At 45.7% G+C, this 16,913-nt stretch overlaps 1 protein-coding gene across 5 annotated transcripts in view; it reads right to left on the bottom strand.

Moving 5' to 3' along the window:
- The window catches only part of cdh7a (cadherin 7a), a 146,367-nt gene that overhangs the window by 117,600 nt on the left and 11,854 nt on the right, over window positions 1-16,913 (bottom strand). For 4 of the 5 annotated variants that reach the window (XM_048529269.1, XM_048529270.1, XM_048529268.1 and 1 more), the window contains one exon: window positions 1,877-2,262. In XM_048529269.1, coding sequence (XP_048385226.1) covers window positions 1,877-2,101 — 225 coding nt within the window. In that variant the 5' untranslated portion in view covers window positions 2,102-2,262. Of the gene's footprint in view, window positions 1-1,876; window positions 2,263-2,555; window positions 2,572-16,913 lie in introns of those variants that run through there. The other variant, XM_059646251.1, reaches the window with a different exon arrangement.

Below are 16,913 nucleotides of genomic sequence, written 5' to 3'. Positions count from 1 at the left end.
TGCAGTGCTCTGGCGAGACTCGACACAAGCTGGAAGACATCTGGAGACATTACAGCCTTCAGGAGTCAATATCAAGTTTAATAATTCTACAGCCTGAACACCTCCTTCCACACCCCATGTCCTGCTGTGATATATGTTGCTTTCAGCACAGCTTTCAATTCACAATTCACAGTATTCCCTTCTTTTCATCCCTGGCATGCTATCTCAATCCCTTTTTCTGCCTAACCTTTCTCTCTCTCACTTTCTCTCTCTGAGCTTTTCCCAATCTATCTCCTCACTCCTTCTCCCCCATCCTGGCCCTACTCCCTGTATAAATACCACCTTTTTTGAAGCAGCTATCAGTTCTGAAGAAGGGACACCGGCCTCAAAGCAATAACTCTGCTTCCTCTACACAGATGCTGCCAGGCCAGTTGAGTTTCTCCAGCGCAAAGCTGTTTTTGTTTGTATTCACTGATTTTTTTTGTCCACTTTTATACTCAGAAGCATTATTACACACAACTCAGCGACTTTCCCACCATCAAAATCAAAAAGGCATTTTTAATTTTTTTCAAACTGCTAACTGCCTCCAGTAAAAGACTTACATCACCAATTAGATATGTACAAGCAAAATATTACCATCTGTTTGCATTATCTTTTTGAAGCATCCCATTCAGAGATTTTATTGCACATCTCTGGAGCAGGTGGGACTTGAGCTCAGGGCTCAAATGAGGTCAGGGCATGACCAGTGGACCACAGGAGCCCCCTGGGCTAAAACTAACAATCAGCACCAGTAATAACAACCTTCTAACCTTCCAATATTTACATGCAAAGCCACACTGCTCTGTATAAACCACATGTATTTGTCAATCAAATATGCACAAGACTCATTCAAATTGTTGGTGGAACCAATGCTCAAATATTTAATGTTAAAGGAACAGAAAAGGTTATAGCCTTTCTAGCTGCAAGAAACACAACAGTCTGACAGACTTATTCATGAGCAAAGCAGTAATGAAGTTACAGTCATTCCCATGAGTTGTAATAAAAATCTTGTCGAACCACTTGGTTGTCCATGAATCACTCACTGGTATTCGGGGGAATTCAAACAATTACGTCGACAAGGACCTTGTTCATGGTAAAGATGTGGAAACTCTGGAGAGGGTACAGCGCAGATTTCTGAGAATAGCAAGTGAGATGAAAGGTTTCAGTTACAAGGCGAAACTCGAGAAAACGGGAGTTTCCCTCCTTCGAGCAGGAACAAGGCTAAGGTGAGATTTCATGGAAGTGTTCACCATCAAGTATTTTACTGAAGGAATTTGCAAGGTACTGCTTTGAGTGACAGAGGGTTGGGTAACGAGACAATGAAGATTTAAGTAAGTAGCCAAAAGCGCTAGAGGAGTTTTGAGGAAAACGAATTGCGCAGTAAATTATAATCTGAAACACAAATTCTGAAGGGCAAATTGGATAAATATCTGTCAAGCGAGGTGATGGGGCAGAGAAGTGGAGTGTGATCAATTGGATAACTCACTCAAAGAGCCAGTACAGACACGATTGACTGAAGGGCCTCCATCTGAGCTTCGTCAATTAATTAAAGTTGGAGAAAGCTGTATCTCGTTATAAGTCAGTTATTCTTGGTGTCACCATTCGCGCGGTTTAGTAATTTGCGAATGCGACTGAAATCACGCGTGCGATGGGGTTAGATGCTCTCGAATTCCTCACCATGCCATTTCAGTAGAAGACACGCCTCTGTCAAATCTATGCACACAGGGGACTGCAGCCACATTCACGTCTTAACACATCCTGTTGAGGCTGGAACTTCATTCAGATGAGAGGGAAACAACTCGAAATGGAAGGCTGGAGGGAGGTGTTCAAATGGACATTAACAAAGAAAGTCGCTTACCTTCCCTACGTATAATGGGTCAGTGCCTGTGTATTCCTCCAGCACGAAGAACTGATTCCACACCCAGCCGCGTTTCACCCGTCTGTGAGCTTCCCCGGGCTTTGCTGCCGTAAGGTCAGAGCCCCGCGCTGCCGATGAAGGAGCGGACGGCCTTGCCGCACTCAGGCACAGGAGTACCGTTACCACCACCAGAGAACCACACAGCCTCCTGTCTCTTGGCCGCATTTTTTTCCCCACCCCAGAGAGAAAGAGCCTCGACAGAAACACAGGCAACTGTTCCACTTGGCTCGCCAACAACGACCTCAGGTAACGCTGTCAAGCTAGAGTACAGAGATCCCCAGGACGCTTGTTGCTGCAGAGTGAAACCTTTCCGAAGAAATGGACACCTAGCGCAGATAAAGAGAAGAGTTGCCGTCAGTTAAATGTTTCACCAAGCTCTGATATCCTGCTTTAACATGCGGAACGACAAGATCTAAAGGTGTCCGAGGCAAATCATGACAGCAATCCTTCGGTTTAGACTAGATTCCCTACAGTGTGGAAACAGGCCCTTCGGCCCAACAAGTCCACACCACCCCTTACCGCATCCCACCCAGGCCCATACACCCCTGAACACTACGGGCAATTTAGCATAGCCAATCCACCCAGCCTGCACATCTTTGGACTGTGGGAGGAAACCCACGCAAACACGGGGAGAATGTGCAAACTCCACCCAGACAGTCGCCCGAGGCCGGACTCGAACCCGAGTCTCTGGCGCTGTGAGGCTGCTAACCACTGAGCCACCGTGCTGCCCCTTTGCAATACAAATGATACATGGGCGTTGCATTGCATTGACACAATGGAGAGCTTACACGGAACACACTGTGGATGCCCTAAAGCAGAAACAAAGATAAAAGTTGCTGGAAAAGCTCAGGACGTCTAGCAGTAAATGTGGAAAGAAATCAGAGTTAATGTTTCAGGTTGAGTGCACTTCCTCATAACTGGAATTTAAATTCAATTAGTTTTAGAACTAAATCTAATTGAAAGCTAGTCTCTTTATTAGTGACCCCAAAAACACAGTCTCCAAAAACCCATCAAGTTCACTAATACCCTTTAGAGAAGGAAACTGCCTGCCCATCTTTTCCTGGTCTGGCCTATGTGTGACTCCAAACCCACAGCAATGTGGTTGCTTCTGAACCGTCCTCTGGTCAATTAGGGATGGGCGATAAATGCTACCGAGCAAGTGACATCTACATCCACTAAACAAGTAAGAACGAACTCATTGCATATTCAATGTACCACAAGGATGGTTTGCAAAGTTGGGTGCACAATGTGTTTTGTTGGTGTCCATTTTACACTGCTGATATTTCTAATCAACCTGTTCAAACATGTAGCACACGGTTCTGGACATGATTCTCGGCCTCCCAGCTCAGAGAGAGGAACGCTACTACTGTGATACAGCAGCCCTTATTTTAAACTGTATGCTTGCTACCAAGCTTCTCCTCTACTTAAATCATTCCGGAACATGGCATTGAGATAGAGGATCAGTCATGATGGTGCAGGCTCGAAGGGCTGAATGGCCTTTTTCCTAGTTTCCATGTTTCTCACTATGTGCAAGTTTCCATTGCTGGTATATCAAATCCAAATGTGACCTGCATCTCAAAGATATAGATCCTGAATTCTGATGACTCCAACCTCAAGCTCTTGATTCTTTATCTCCACCTTTAGACACTGGGTTGAATCTTACCTCTTTTTGGCTGAGTGTGAGTGGCATTGGAGCTCTTTTGGAGGGATTCCCATTATTAGACTTCTCACATTACCTTCACAAATCACAGCGTATTACCTACTAGCCCTGCCCCATCGACATCTTTAATGTCCGATTCCAGCCCCGTTTTACCACATGCTGCTCCTGGAATAACCCATGTTTCAGCGGATATTACGCACAGCCCTGGCAGCCCTGAGCAATCTTTCAAATACCCGGCCAGCGACAGCATTTTGAAATCTGGCGACGGGCAGAATCCGGACATGTCGGAGAAAGGGATTATTTTCCAGGAGGTCCCAGCCAAGGAGGTGGTGCAACATCTAGGAATGTTCTTCCCGGAAGATCACCAGAGCAGACCAAGCCACCAGACTCTGCCAGCCTGTTGTAAGATCTCCACCTGGGTCAGTTCCACTTCCACGGTGAGGAGGAAATGGCATGAAGTGTCATACGAAGGTTCAATTACCTTCTCTGCGCCATCAGGATAAGTACTGCACTCCTCTCTACCACCTCACGCTCACTCTATCTCGACTGTCACTACCCAAGCAACACCCCTCAAACTGCCCCTCCCAACTAAAGCTGTATGCCCTTCATACTTTCTCCTCACTCACTCAAGACACCTCATTATTTGACCACCCCCCCCCCCACCGAACCAGCACCAGCAGCTAAACCTCAGACTTTTGCCTCACTTAACCCCTCTGTTTCTTTCATTCCAGGAGACAGCAACCCCAATAGGGCAGAGGCAACCTGTATGGGTGACATTAGGCTCCTCACCTTCCACGAGGTGATCCCTGCAGGTGAAGACTGGGGCTGCTCTTGGGGGAGTCCCATTCAAGACCTGCCAACTAAGTGAGTACCAGTTATAATAGCACTGTACCTCTCCCAGTGACCTTGCTATCAGCGCCATACATTTCACACCACTGTTAGCCATCAACCTGGTGAAGCTCCTCACTGTGACAGCTCCGCAACCGGTGGAGGAAGTAATGCCCCAGGCCGCTGGCATTGGGAGGGCGGCCAGAGACCAGGCACCTGCTAAGCCCCAGGCAGGAGAGGACCCTGTGATGTTGGCAATGAGGGACTTTGTCCACATGCTCTGGGAGGACCAGGAGCATCATACAGGGATGACCCTCATTGCACAGAAGCTGCAGAAGGGCAGAGAGTCATGTGACTGTCTGGCTGTCTCCATGGATGGGTTGGTGGTTGCCATGGAGACCCAGATCCAGCATCCTCAGGGTCTGCTGGAAAGGCGTACATACCTGCACTCCATCCATTGGTCACTGGTTGTCAGGACAATAGGTAAGGCAGGGAAGGTCTTGGGAACCTGTTCAGGTCTCTAAGAGCAAAAGGAAACAGGATGATGACAGGATGCACCTCGCTGGAGGAGTTATCCACTCTCAGAGTGAAGACATTTCTCTTCGTCTCAGTCCTTACTATGTATATTTTTGCCAAGGGATTTTACAAATCTATCTGGGCACAGTTCAACACACCATAGAATTGATATAAGGTGGTATAATTATAATCTAAGTGATAATAGGAACTGCAGATGCTGGAGAATCCGAGATAACAAAGTGTAGAGCTGGATGAACACATCAGGCCAAGCAGCATCTTAGGAGCAGGAAGGTTATAATCTAAATTGAGATAGTACAGTTTAGATTCTGAGTCCCAGCCTGTTTATATATATATTAATAACTGAATTTATGCAGCACCTTTCACAAAGTCTCAAAGCACTCTACCACTCTTCTTTGAAGTGTGGCAACTGTTACAATGCAGGACAGGTGCGCAAACACAGCAAGCACCTGTAAACATAGTCATATCACACAGAACCTTTGGTCCAACCAGTCCATGCCAAACATAATCCCAAACTAAACTAGGTCTTGACCCCAAACATCAGTTTTCCTGCTCCTCTAATGCTGCCTGGTTTGCTGTGTTCCTCCAGCACCACGCTTATCTCGAAACTAGACGTACCTGCTTGCTCCTGGCCCATATCCCTCTAAACCTTTCCCATTCATATACTTGTGCAAATGTCTTTTAAATGATGTAACAGTACCCACATCCACCACTTCCTGAGGAAGTTCATTCCACATGCAAACCACCCCTGTGTAAAGAATTTGACTGTCATACAATCAGATAGTCTGCTTGCGAGACAAGCGTTAACCAGGACACTGGCTATTATCTTCCGCTGTTTTTGTACCAATATCATTGGATCCTTTCCCTCTGTCTCAGAAGAGAAGTAGGGCTTCCCAGCACAACTGAAAGATCATATATGGGGCACTCGGACACGGCGGTGTCAAGCCTAGATTTTTGTGCTTGTGCTCGGGAATCAGATTCAAACCTACAACCTTTTGGATTCTGAAGAGAATGCTCCCAACCCATCCACAGCTGAAAATGGGGCAGCTTTTTCCCCAAGGGAAAGTGGGATACTTTTGCCTGAGATTTGTACTGCTCCTCCAAACATATTTCTATTTGACAAGCTGACATTAGCACACTGAGCTGCACCTTGAATAAAGTCACACCACTTAAAGGATTTCCTTGAAAATGCACAAATGGAGAGCTACAATATAACAAAGAGGGCACCAAACCTTTTGTGCGTTGTGTTTCTGCCACCCTGTTAAAAGGATAAAACATGATCACTAAGGAGATTTGCAAGAATAACAGAAAACACAAGCCATTTAGAATTGAACCCAGCATCCATTATCCTTAGAAACATGTTCTTAAGTGCACATTACTTCTGTCCTTGGGAAGTATCCCTACCTGCCACGTGTACTTTCTAACTTCCATTTGGCACTGATCTCAGTGACACTGTTGGCTTTGCCCGTAATTGTAGGGTCACCTAATTCCTTAAGTAGGGGATAGACACATGCTGGAGCCTAGCTTTCGGCTTGTTACCAGCACAGGACAGGTCAATATGGTGATGGATTTATTGGCCTATGTGGACCTATAACAACGTGAGGTCCAGATAGATTCTGGGCCTGAACTTTCCCTGTGGTCGAGGGATTGTTTCAGAGGAGAGTTAGAAAATAGATGACTGCCACATTCAAAATCCATGACTTCAATTGAAATGTACTTCCTGGAGCCCAGGAGTTTCTTCCCATTGTTCCTGCAGCTCTAACTCAGGAACATATCAGGGGAGGTAATGGCCTAGTGGTATTATCGCTGGCCTGTTAATCCAGAGATCCAAATAATGTTCTGGGGACCCAGGTTTAAATCCTGTTGTGGCAGATGGTGGATTCTGAATTCAATCAAAATAACTCTGGAATTAAGATTCTAATAATGATCATGAGTCCATTGTCAATTGTTGGAAAAACCCATCTGGTTCACTAATGTCCTTTAGGGAAGGAAACTGCCATCCTTACCTGGTCTGGCCACAGCAATGTCATTGACTCTTAACTGACCTCTTGGCAATTAGGGATGGGCAATAAATGATGGCCTGGCCAGTAATACCTTTATTCTGTGAATGAATAAAGCAAATGAAGTATTGTATTACCACTGTATCCTTTTGTGTCACCATCATTTAGAAATATATCAATTTCTACTTTAAACAAACTCAATGACTGAGCTTCCACAGCCCTTTGCAGTACAGTATTCCAAAGATTCACAACCTGAGTAAATACGTTTATCCTCATCTTGGTCCTAATTTGCCCTTTCTTGGAAACTGTGTCTCCTTGTTTTAGACTCTACAACCAGTGAAAACATTACACCTGCATCTACTGTACAACATAAGTATTTTGTAGGTTTCAATCAGAACACCTCTCTTTCTGCGAAATGCTAAAGGACACAAATCCAGTTGCTCCACTCTATCTTCTTTGGACAGTCCTACCATCCCAGGAACCTTTGTTACAATCACTCCTGGATAATAATATCCTCTCTAAGATGAGGTACTGCACATAGTATTCCAGGTGCAGTGTAACAACTGTATGTAAGGATTGAATATAATTAAGGCAAAACTCTGCTGCTCTGTAATCAAATCCTCCTGCAATAAAGATTTTCAATGCTTCAGTGTCCACAAAAACTTCTTGCACCTGCATATTAGCCTCAACAAGGACACATAGGTCCCTTTTAGTCTACACTTTTTTTTAAAATGTCTTCACAGGAAAGGAGCACCATTGGCACATTGATTGCCCACCCCTGATTGCTTAAGAGGGCACGTAAAAGTCAACAAGCTTTGGGCCTGGAGTCACATGTAGGAAAGGATGTCAGTTTCCTTCCCTCAAGGGCATTAGTGAAACAGATGGGTTTTTTTAATGACATTGGCTTCACTTTCATCATTAGATTCTTAATTCTAGTTTCTTTTAGTTGAATTCAAACTTGGCGGAATTTGAAAACTGAATATTATCTGGGTCTCCGGATTAAGATCATCTTCAGTGATAACACTGCCAGGCCATCATCTCCCTTAACTCTCACCATTTCAGAAATACACTGCATATCTGTTCTTCCTCCCAAAGTGGATGCCCACATATCTTTTCCACATTATATTCTATCTGCCCAGTTCTTGCCTCTCAGAAGCCTGTTTAAATACTCTTGAAGCCACTTTTCATAGTACACATAGCCATTGTAGCGATTGGAACCAGGCGGATCTCATTGATTATGAGGTTCTTGCCAGGGGTTTTTAACCTGGATCAGTCAGGAAGCCCTGGCTGACCAGTATAAACAGTGGATTTAGAACCTCCTCAGTTCAGGGAACTGACTCAGAGCCACAGCCAGTGTACTGTGCACAAGTAAATAAAGGGTGACTTGGTGACAGGATACCAGCCTCTGTGCAGTTATTTCAGACAGCTAATTGTGTTAGTCGCAAACTTCATAATGTGACATTTCGTTCCCAGATCAAATCACTGATATCCATTATAAACAACTGGGTTCCCCAAGTATTGATCCTTGTGGTTCCTGACAATGCACAGCCTGCCAATGTGAAAGTGATCCATTTACTGTTTAGAACATGGAATATAGAACAGTACAGCACAGGAATGGGCCCTTCAGCCCACAACATTGTGCCAAACATGACAGGAAATCAAATTAACTGCTCCTGCTGTTAGCTAACTCAAAATTCCAAAAAATTACCACAGACACTATTTATGACGTTATTGACAAGGTGAATCTTAGTGTGCTTTAACTGAGTAAAGCAACCTCTTAGGTTAACAAAAATCTTCTGAAAATCCACGTATGTTATCTACTCCCCATCTACTCACTTTTATCAGTTCTTGAATATTGGTGAAGACGCATTCTGTTGTAGATTTTCTTTTTAGAACATTAAAATCAAAGTCAAGAGAAAATGATATTTAGGATGTGAGAGATGATGCACAAGTTGAGAAATTGGTAACTGCCAACCTACCTTCACTGGTCAATATTAATTGCAGCTATAATGCTAGGGACCATTGGAATGCTCTCTCATTAGACAGAGAGAGGTGGAAGGAGGTGGAGTTGGATTCTGTATTTAACCCAAAAGTCACCATGCCTCAGGTGAGGGGTGAGGTTCAGAAAGCAGGACCTTCATGGTAAACTCTATTGGGGGTGGAATTGAAACATACTGTTCATATCATGCCACTCTGCAAACCAGCTGTCCAGCCAACTGAGCTACTGCTTTCCCCCATTGGTCAGTCCATGCATTGAGATTCCTACTCACCATAATATTCATCTTATCAATAACCTCATTTTCCAGGCCATTTTTACATCATGCAAGCTTGACCTTCAAAGCAATTCTCAGAGATAATGGTTACCCTGAACTGGTTTGCATGCATATCTTCATCGAAGGATATCATGCAAACTGAAGAACCAATCTGAAATCATCCATGGTGCTCCCAAAAAACACCTGGGTTACAAGATAATAAAATGTGAGGCTGGATGAACACAGCAGGCCAAGCAGCATCTCAGGAGCACAAAAGCTGACGTTTTGGGCCTAGACCCTTCATCAGAGAGGGGGATGGGGGGAGGGAACTGGAATAAATAGGGAGAGGGGGGGAGGCGGACCGAAGATGGAGAGTAAAGAAGATAGGTGGAGAGAGTGTAGGTGGGGAGGTAGGGAGGGGATAGGTCAGTCCAGGGAAGACGGAGGAAGAGGTGGGGTTTGGGGCCTCATCCCGCCTAACCGAACTCGTCCTCACCCTCAACAACTTCTCTTTCGATTCCTCCCACTTCCTACAGACTAAGGGGGTGGCCATGGGCACCCGCATGGGCCCCAGCTATGCCTGCCTCTTTGTAGGTTACGTGGAACAGTCCCTCTTCCGCACCTACACAGGTCCCAAACCCCACCTCTTCTTCCGTTACATTGATGACTGTATCGGCGCCGCCTCTTGCTCCCCAGAGGAGCTCGAACAATTCATCCACTTCACCAACACCTTCCACCACAACCTTCAGTTCACCTGGGCCATCTCCAGCACATCCCTCACCTTCCTGGACTTCTCAGTCTCCATCTTAGGCAACCAGCTTGTAACTGATGTCCATTTCGAGCCCACCGACTCCCACAGCTATCTAGAATACACCTCCTCCCACCCACCCTCCTGCAAAAATTCCATCCCCGATTCCCAATTCCTCCGCCTCTGCCGCATCTGCTCCCTCGATGAGGCATTCCACTCCCGCACATCCCAGATGTCCAACTTCTTCAAGGACCGCAACTTTCCCCCCACAGTGGTCGAGAACGCCCTTGACCGCGGCTCCCGCATTTCCCGCAACACATCCCTCACACCCCGCCCCCGCCACAACCGCCCTAAGAGGATCCCCCTCGTTCTCACACACCACCCCACCAACCTCTGGATACAACGCATCATCCTCCGACACTTCCGCCATTTACAATCCGACCCCACCACCCAAGACATTTTTCCATCCCCTCCCCTGTCTGTTTTCCGGAGAGACCACTCTCTCCGTGACTCCCTTGTTCGCTCCACACTGCCCTCCAACCCCACCACACCCGGCACCTTCCCCTGCAACCGCAGGAAATGCTACACTTGCCCCCACACCTCCTCCCTCACCTCTATCCCAGGCCCCAAGATGACTTTCCATATTAAGCAGAGGTTCACCTGCAGATCTGCCAATGTGGTATACTGTATCCATTGTACCCTGTGTGGCATCCTCTACATTGGGGAAACCAAGCGGAGGCTTGGGGACTGCTTTGCAGAACACCTCCGCTCGGTTCGCAATAAACAGCTGCACCTCCCAGTCGCGAACCATTTCCACTCCCCCTCCCATTCTTTAGATGACATGTCCATCATGGGCCTCCTGCAGTGCCACAATGATGCCACCCGAAGGTTGCAGGAACAGCAACTCATATTCCGCTTGGGAACCCTGCAGCCCAATGGTATCAATGTGGACTTCACCAGCTTTAAAATCTCCCCTTCCCTCACTGCATCCCAAAACCACCCCAGTTCATCCCCTCCCCCCACTGCACCACACATCCAGCCCAGCTCTTCCCCTCCACCCACTGCATCCCAAAACCAGTCCAGCCTGTCTCTGCCTCCCTAACCTGTTCTTCCTCTCACCCATCCCTTCCTCCCACCCCAAGCCGCACCTCCATCTCCTACCTACTAACCTCATCCCACCTCCTTGACCTGTCCGTCTTCCCTGGACTGACCTATCCCCTCCCTACCTCCCCACCTATACTCTCCTCTCCACCTATCTTCTTTTCTCTCCATCTTCGGTCCGCCTCCCCCTCTCTCCCTATTTATTCCAGAACCCTCACCCCACCCCACTCTTTGATGAAGGGTCTAGGCCTGAAACGTCAGCTTTTGTGCTCCTGAGATGCTGCTGGGCCTGCTGTGTTCATCCAGCCTCACATTTTATTCCCAGTAATCTTCTCTGTTCTAAGGATGGAACAGTGTGCTCTGCAGCTGTAGGCATGAAAGGTGATTGGAGATTGAGGTTTGGTTGATTCTACAGCTCACTGAGGACAATATGGAATCATAAAATATAGAAGGCCATTTGGCCCGTTGAGCTCAAACCAGTTCTATGGACGAGCCACCCAGTTCGGCCCTCTCTCCTACTTTCCCTTTATGTACTTCTCCAAACCCCAGCTGTACATTTGCTTCATTAGCAACTCCTAATTAAGTAATTTACCTGGCTGTTAAATGTCAATGCATTCAAAGATGTTTAGGTTTATCTTTTTCCCCCTATTTTGCACGTATGCAAGTGTTTTTCCGAGTCCCTAAATGCAGCAGCATGACACGATACTAAATAATGGACTAGTGGCTCTGGCTTGAACCCCTCACTGACAGCAATAAGTCTTTTCACCCTTCACTATTTAGGAGGTTCACACAACACACAGTGACACTTTCCCTCGTGTTAATGAGCTTGTTAAGTGGCAAAAGGCCAGTGTGCTCTAGTGAGTCAACCATTTGAGGAAAAAGATATTTTTTAAAAATCTTTTTAAGGTTGTAGCATAAGTGGCTAAGACACAAACAAACATACCAACCTTTGATACAGTCTTTAACTTATTTCAACACATCTAGCAACTGTTACAATTCACGGGGAATTAGATCGCAAAAATCAGACATATCAGTGATTCTAACAAGCAGAAACTCCAAAGGAACCACAAAATAAAGAAGGTTCAGCGTATTGACATATATATCACGGAAGTCTAGAAGATTGCAGCACAGATGGAGTCTATAATACCTCTGCTAGCTCTTTTCGAAAGAGCAGTCCCACCTGATAACATTTTTTACACATAACTCTGCTTGCTCCTAATTCTCAACTAAGATGTCCAACACCCTCTTTATCTTTTTTTTGTGATGTCAGCTTCCACCACCTCTTCAGGCAGAGCGTTTCACGTCCCATAAGCTCTCTAAGTGGAATAATTTGTCCTTATCTAGATGTTATATCAATGTTAACACGACCAATTAAGCCTAAAAATAAGGGAGAGCAGATTTCGGACTGAGTTGTAGAGGAACTTCTTCACCCAAAGGGGTGTGAATCCATGGAATTCCCTGCCCAGTGAAACAGTTGAAGCTCTCTGATGAAGGGTCTAGGCCCGAAACATCAGCTTTTGTGCTCCTGAGATGGTGCTTGGCCTGCTGTGTTCATCCAGCTTCACACTTTATTATCTTGGATTCTCCAGCATCTGCAGTTCCCATTATCTCTGAAACAGTTGAGGCTACCTTGTTGAATTTTTAAAATTCATTTGTGGGATGTGAGTGTCGCTGGCTGGCCAGCATTTATTGCCCATCCCTAGTTGCCCTTCAGAAGGTGGTTGTGAGCTGCCTTCTTGGATCGCTGCAGTCCACCTGCTGTGGGTTGACCCTCAATGCCATTAAGGAGGGAATTCCAGGATTTTGACCCAGTGACAGTGAAGGAACGGTGATATATTTCCAACTCAGAATGGCGAGTGCCATGAAGGGGATCTTGGAGGTGGTAGTGTTCCCACTTGTTTGTTGCTCTTGTCCTTTGAGATGGAAGTGATCATTTAAGGCGAAGACAGATTTTTGAACAACAGAGAAATCAAGGGTGATGGTGAATGGGTGGGTATATGGAACTGGGTCCACGAAAAGATCAACCATGATGTTATTGAATGGCGCAGCAGGCTCAACAGGCTAAATGGCCCACTCCCGCTCCTATTTCTTATGTTCTTATGTTGTTCCTACGCTTGCGATGGCTCACAAGAGACCCTTTCATCCAGCAACCTCTGTGTTTATGTAGTGTTTGTTCTGGATGACTTTGCCCTCAGCAGGAAGCTGCACTTTCCAGTATTTTAAAGTTCGGAGGCTGCCCAGGAAACTCTCCAACTCTTACCAGCTGCTGTAAGCATTTTAGACGGATTTGCCGTCTGATTGTCAATCTGCCTGGCCACCGAGTCACAAAGTGAGACTTAAACCCAGAGGTAAAGAGACCACCACTGCGACACAAAAACTCAGTGCTGGCTGCCTTTATCTGTTGAAAGTTTAGCTCCAGAACATGCCGAGATGCATTTCACTTCAAATCCTGAAAGCAAATATTTCCCAGTCCCATTAATTAAATCATTGCCCTGTTGCAGGTGCTACAGTTCAGAATGATATCTCATTTTGCAGAAGTGAATTTTATTGGTTTCCAATATGAATACAAGGAGCGAAAAGTCAATCGTGCAAGGATGCTTTCAAATTTAATCTCGTCAAATTCTACAATTATTTTGATTTTGTGTGGTAAAGACAATATCGACTTGTGGATGATGAAAGAAAGGACATATATTTATTTAGCACCTTTCATAACCTCGGCACCTCCCAAAATGCTAATTGTTGGCGATGTATTTGTTGAAGGATATTCACTGTTGTACTGTATGGAAACATAGCAGCTGATCAATAAACATCAAACTCCCACCATCAATGTGATAATGACCATACCAATTGTTTTAATAAATGCTGGTGGAAGTGACAACACCTCCCCTGCTTGTCTTTGAAGTAGTCGGTGTCCACCTGAGTGAATAGATAGTATATCCCATCTGACACCTCTGACAGTGCAGCACTCCCTAAGAATTGCACTGGACTGGCAACATAGAAGACACGTTGAAGGTATACAAACCATGTTGTAAGTTGGGACAGATCTACACACAATATACACGCTGTAACACATGGCAATATTAAGCCATTCTCTCTTCCCAAACTTTTGACTGCCTGGCCATGACAGCTTCATCACATCCTTAATTCCCATGGGATTTTGCTTATCCCATCGGCTACCAGTTTTCATGGTTTTACGGTGGTAATGCCACTGAATGAACAATTCAGGTCCTCAGGCTAAAGCTGTGGGGACAAAGCATCCAGGGCAATTTTTTCCCCCTTTATTCATTAACAGGATGAGGATGTAACTGAAGAAGGCAGCATCTATTGCCCATCCCTAATTGCCTAGAGGGCAGCTCAGAGTCACCCACATTGCTGTAAGTCAGAAGTCACATGTAGGCCAGACCAGGTAAGGATGGCAGTTTCTTTCCTGAAAAGGCATTAGTGGTTTTCTTTCTCCCCGCCCAAACAATCAATTCATGTTCATCATTAGATTCTTATTTCAAGATATTTTTATTGAATTCAAATTCCACCATCTGCCTTGGCAGGATTTGAACCCAGGTCCCCAGAACATTATCTGGGTCTCTGGATTAATAGTCGAGCAATAATACTACTAGGCCAGCACCTCCCCTTGTTAACCCATTACACCATGGTGACATTTGAATTTCATGCAATTCTGGTATTTGAAAAACACAAGCCTGATGGCGATGGTGAAATCACTGTTTATTTCTGTGGGAAAAGCCCAATCAGTTTACAGATGTCCTTTAGGGAAAGAACTCTGCTGTCCTTACCCAGTGTGGACTTATTGTAACTTCAGACCCATTTCTGGCCCTTAACTGCCTTCAAGGTAATTAGGGATGGCTAAGCCAACAACGCCCACTTGCCATGAATGAATATATGCAAAAAAGTCTAACAAGTGAGGACTCTACACTGTACCAAGGCTTCTTGTCTTTTGATGAAGTGAACCAAGCTTTTACAGGGATACAACAGGAGGGTTAGCTTTTGCAGGAGAACCTTTCGTGTTCTGTTTTGACTGCAGGGCCACTGTAACTGATTAAACAGCCAGCAGTGGCTCGTCAGAAAGGGAGGCTCAAGTGGGAGTGAGGCTGGATGGGGCACGTCGCCGGCAGCTGAATCAAGCACATTAAAACACTTCCTTGGGCACTCCAGCTGACGTCAGCAGCATCACAAATAAAATGAATGACACGGCTGTCGGTATTGTAGATGGAAAACGTGAGCGGCTTAGAAAAGATTTACAAGGATGTTGGTGGGACTGGAGGTCCTGAGTTACAGGGAGAGGCCTGAATAGGCTGGGGCATTTTCTTTTATTTGGAGCACCGGAGGCTGAAAGGTGTGACCTTATAGAAGTTTATAAAAACAAGAGAGGCATGGATAGGGGGAATAGCCGTGGTCCTTTTACCCAGGGTACGGGAGTCCAAAACTAGAGGGTATAGGTTCGAGGTGAGTGGGAAAAGATTTAAAGAGGACATAAGGGGTAACTTTTTCACACAGAAGGTGGTGCATGAATGGAATGAGCTGCCAGAGGAAGTCATTTACAGTGTTATGGGCCAAATGCTGGCAGATGGGACTAGGTCAGATGGGGACGTCTAGTTGGCGTGGACAAGTTGGACCGAAGGGCGTGAACCCATCCTGCACAACACTGTGACTGTAGAACAGACTTCTTCCTCTTCATTCTCTGACATTGTTGCTAATGTTCTCGAGATGACTGTAGCTTGTTCAACATGGACTGGGGTGGGGTGGGTGGCAGGAAGTGATGTTTTGGGTGGTCCAGTGTAATTATCAAAGCAAACATCCCCATGTCATCCCCGTGTTCTCCGCTGCCTGCCAAATATCAGGAGTATCACTCGGTAGAGTTTGGCTGGAAGGATAAGGAGAACTCGTGCTTCTTGGAAAATATCACCTTCGATAGCAGAGAAACCAACAGATTGAGGTCTGCACCGACCACGAGATGCGGTAGTAGATTTTAATAAGGCCGTTTAAAAACTATGATTCATCTCAAAGGGGGCAGAATGTTTTGTTTAAAAGCAATTATGTTCACCTATTGGGAACCCTTGGGTTGGTCCACATACAGAGTAGCGTGCACAGCTCCAATATTCCAACCATCAATATGGTGGTCCCTCAGTAATGGGGAAGGCACCGAAATGATTCACCAGCACAATATCTGGTGAGAAGTTATGGTCATTCGGGATGTTTGAAGAGATCCAAGGAAAGAGGGTGGCGTCATAAAGGCCTTGAAGATTAGGGAAGGCTTTGACAGGCCAGATGTAGAGAAGACATTTCCAATTGTGAGGGAGCCTGGACTCAGGGTCATAAATGTAACTTTCTTTTTATTCACTCATGGGACATTGCTGGCCAGAATTTGTTGCCCGTCCCTCGCAGCCCTTGAACTGAGTGACTTGGTCAGGCATTTCAAAGGGCAGTTCAAAGTAAATCGCATTTTTGCGGGTCTACAGCCACATGTAGGCCTGACCAGGTGAGGATGGCAGATGGAGATTTCCTTCCCTGAATCAAGGTGACACAGAAAATAGGTGCAGGAGTAGGCCATTCAGCCCTTTGAACCTGCACCACCATTCAATATGATCTTGCCATTTCAGTATTCCATTCCTGCTTTCTCTCCTTGGCCTCTCCTTAGCCACGAGGATCATGTCCAGCTCCCTCTTGAATATATCTTACAAACTGGCCCCAACAGCTTCCTGTGGGAGAGAATTCCACAGGTTCACAACTCTCTGAGTGAAGAAACTCTTCCTCATCTCAGTCCTGAATGGCTTACCCCTTATTCTTAGACTGAGTCCCCCAGTTCTGGACTTCACCAACATTGAGAGCATTCTTCTCACAT

The sequence above is a fragment of the Stegostoma tigrinum genome, chromosome 5 (genome assembly GCF_030684315.1).
Source record: "Stegostoma tigrinum isolate sSteTig4 chromosome 5, sSteTig4.hap1, whole genome shotgun sequence".
NCBI classification, from domain to species: domain Eukaryota; kingdom Metazoa; phylum Chordata; class Chondrichthyes; order Orectolobiformes; family Stegostomatidae; genus Stegostoma; species Stegostoma tigrinum.
This window is presented reverse-complemented; position numbering and strand designations above follow the sequence as displayed.